General features: G+C 42.4%; 1 protein-coding gene across 1 annotated transcript in view; it reads right to left on the reverse strand.

Annotated features, from left to right (window-relative positions):
• Window positions 1-3,749, reverse strand: part of FAM92A1 (family with sequence similarity 92, member A1) — a 25,136-nt gene extending 21,387 nt beyond the window's left edge. The window contains exons 1-2 of the mRNA XM_010833523.1: window positions 3,109-3,749; window positions 495-563 (exon numbers count right to left, since the gene is read on the reverse strand). Of these exons, the coding sequence (XP_010831825.1) occupies window positions 495-563; window positions 3,109-3,525 (486 nt within the window). The 5' untranslated portion in view covers window positions 3,526-3,749. The remainder of the gene's footprint in view (window positions 1-494; window positions 564-3,108) is intronic.
• Window positions 3,750-3,770: the final 21 nt, after the last annotated feature.

Consider the following 3,770-nt stretch of genomic DNA (forward strand, 5'->3'; position numbering starts at 1 on the left):
AGACCCTGATGCTAGGAGGGATTGGGGGCAGGAGGAGAAGGGGACGACAGAGGATGAGATGCCTGGATGGCATCACTGACTCAATGGACGCGAGTTTGAGTGAACTCTGGGAGTTGGTGATGGACAAGGAGGCCTGGCGTGCTGCAATTCATGGGGTCGCAAAGAGTTGGACACGACTGAACGACTGAACTGAACTGAAGTGAAGTAAGTGTTGGTTGCTCAGTTGTGCCTGAGTCTTTGTGACACCACGGACGGCAGCCCTCCAGGCTCCTCTGTCCATGAGATTTTCCAGGCAAGGATTCTGGAGTGGGTTGCCATTTCCTTCTCCAGGGCATCTTCCCAACCGAGGGATCGAACCCGGTTCTCCTGCACTGCAGGCAGATTCTTTACCAACTGAGCTACAAGGGAAGCCCCCGCTAAAAGGACAGTTATTGGAAACCTTGTATGTTTTGCCAGAATACCTAATAATAATTGAAAAAAATGAATTTACTTACTCGCTTCATTTTTACAATGGTTCCATAAGCTTTCAAAGGTTCAACTACTTTGGCTTCAAGTCTTTCAACCTATTGAGAATTATTATAAAATATAACTGGAAAGAAACATAGACATATCAAAATTTAAATTGTGAAATAAAACCTATGCTGTCTAACTGGACCATAATCACTATATTGATTACTATTTGAAATTTTTAAAATTTCAGTAACATTTATAAGTAAAAAAATAATTTCTGGAAATTGGTAATACTCAGAATCTAAACTCAAATACATTAAAAACTGTGAAGGTGTGCAGCAGCAATCAGAGCTTTGTTAAGTTTTAAGGTGTCTCAGATTTTATTGCAGCTATACGTTCAGTGTGTTTACCACTTGAATGGATACTTTACATACATTATATCTGAAACGTAACAGCCCAACCTTCCAGATAAGGAAATCGAAGCTGAAAAATATAGCATACCGGAAACATTTAAAACAACTGAATCCTGAAAAGAAAAAAAGCCTAGAGACCACTGTATTAACTGTAATTTTTTTTTTTTCTGGGAAGACATTTGTAAATTATCAAAGCTTAAAGAACAAGATAAATGGTCTCAGTGTTACTGAGCTGTCAAACTATGTGGTCAATCTCTCTTTTACGTAGAACTAAACAGTTTTCTTAAACATTGCAATATTTATGATTTTGAGTAATTTCTCCTTTTACTAATAGCACTAGTGGAAGGCACTAAAGAAATGGATTTTTTTTAAAAAGGGAAGTATATAGCTATTTGTATAAATATAAGAAAAACAAGTCCTGGACATTAAAATTTTCTTTTTCAGGATAGGTAATACAAGATGACATATATTTAATTGTTTAAAATGAACATGTATTACTTTTCTAGCAGAAAAAAAGCTTTATTTTGCTGATACATGTTTTTATAATCAGTGAGTATATATATCACTTTAAAATGACTTTTGTTTAGTTTCTATAAACAGAATGTATATGAATACTTCATTTTAAAAGATTTTAGGAAAATAGAGATCAAGTTCTCACTAAGCATTTAAATATTAGGAATCCTAAAAACAAATCCATGAATATTCAGGATTATTTATTCCATTTCAAATAATCCATACACTGGTTATTCAGTGTAAAGATTAGCTAAATCTTTTTCTGTTCTCCTTTTTGTAGCCTACCTTTTTTGTTCATTGTTCTTTAGCACCTCCACCATTTGGTAAGCAAGGAAAATAAAAAGGAGAACACATGTAAATCAATTCACTTTGCTATTCGATAAATAGCATAAAGATTTTCTAGCAAGGGGCACTGAAATTATTGGCTAAAGTAGGATTTTAGGATTATCTGTGAGCATAAACTACCTAGGAAACAGTCAAGTTCCCAGTTACACGTAGCTGAAAGTTTATTACACACAAAACATCATATGAGAAGAACCCACAAGTTTCCCCAAAGTAATTAATACTCAAATTTCTGTATCATTGGCAGTTATAGCTTCAAGTTATAGCTTCATTATCTTCTTTTTGATTTCAAGGGTTTTTTTTGATAACTGAAATTTGTTTTAGGCTTTTAAAAAGGACCAAAGGCACAAAAGAAGGAACACGGCTCAAAAGCCGGGCAGCTTCTGACAAGTTAAAAGTTAAAGTGAAAACTTCTGACCTGAGTCTTGAACCTTAACATAAATACAGGTGAAAGTGCTAAGGAGGTGTTAAAGTCATGGGCTGAGCTTTCCTGGTGGCACAGGGGATAGATAGGGGTCCAGGCGCCAATGCAGGGGACACGGGTTCCATCCCTGGAGTGGGAAGATCCCACACACAGAGGAACCACTAAGCCCACATGCCACCAACTTCTGAGGCCGCCTGCTACAACTACTGAAGCTCTTGGGCCTAGAGCCCCATCTCCACGACAAGAGAAGCTACTGCGTGTGATAAGCCTGCCGGCTCCAAGGAAGAGTAGCCCTCCTGGCCCCAACTAGAGAAAACCCAGGGAGCAATGAAGACCCAGCACAGGCAAAAATAAATAAATAAATTTTTAAAAAGTGAATGGGATTTAACAGTTTAAACAATTACAACGCCATCTTTTCCCCCCTGTCCTTTCTGGGTGGAGTGGGGAACTTCACAAAATTTCACTGTTGATTGTAGAAGAAATCAGTGCACTTTTTTCCCCCCTCCTCTCAATGAAACAGCTCAACTTTCCAGTGCACGGAAGCAGCAACAAAGATCTCTTGTCCAGTTACTACTTATCTATACACAGTACCACTCCCAATATCTTCCATCTCCAGATATACTACTTTAAAATACACCTACCTGCATACAAGACACAAGCCATGCTCCTTTTATTGCCTCGGGTACTATGTTTACTATCCCCTGTAAACAGCCACCCCTTTGGCTAAAAGCTGGCAAATGAGGTGGGGAAATTCAGGACTTCAAGACACCCTAGAGGTTAGTTTGAAAACGGTAAAAATTACAGGAAGCTTCCCTTAAGACTCACACAATGCTACCGACATGACAATGCACGTTTATCATCAAATGTGTGATCGCCACTGCAGTTAGGTAGATTACATGTCTTCACGGCTCCGTCCACCACTTCAGGGCTCACTCATTAACAGGACGCTGTGACCTCATTCCATACCTCGGCTTGTCGATAATCTTGAAGTTTGGCAAACTCGTCAGCAAAGTTTTTCAGGCCCTGCTTTAAGTGCGGGGTCTCGGTAGAGGCATATACGTTGATTTCGTTCACCAGGAGGTCCGCTTTGTCTCGCAGTCGGGCGGTTTTCCGCACGTAAGCAGCAAAAATCTGGCACAGCTCTCCGAAATGTTTCTCCACATTGGTGACAGCATCTTGCAGTTGTCTGGTCTGAGCATCCCTAGAGAGAAAGGAGACACAAAAAAGGCAAATCATTCTCATCTGATGAGATGACTTCATCTTCGTGTTACACGTGATGACGCCAACATTCCCGGGGGACGCAGTTTGCAGCTTCGCGGGCGCAAACCTTGAAGCAACCCCTGCGTCTCCTCCGGGCCCCCATCCCGGGCCTGGCCTGCACATCCCGCAGTGCAGGCGCCCCGAGCGGCCCCGCTGAATCAGCGGCAGAGTTGGGCCGGCGCCCGGGGACCGTGTTGGGGAGGCGCCGCCAGGGCCCGCCGCGGCCCAGTGTGGTCGGCCCAGAGCGTGGCGGGCGCTGCTTGGAGCCCGATGTGAGGGCCCGAACTCGGTCCGGTGGCTCAAGGAGGAAGGCTCCGCGCCCCGACCCGAGCCCTCGCGTGTGTGTGTGTGTGTGTATGGTGGGGGGA

Source organism: Bison bison, unplaced genomic scaffold, assembly GCF_000754665.1.
Source record: "Bison bison bison isolate TAMUID 2011002044 unplaced genomic scaffold, Bison_UMD1.0 scf7180017863702, whole genome shotgun sequence".
Taxonomy (NCBI): Eukaryota; Metazoa; Chordata; class Mammalia; order Artiodactyla; family Bovidae; genus Bison; species Bison bison.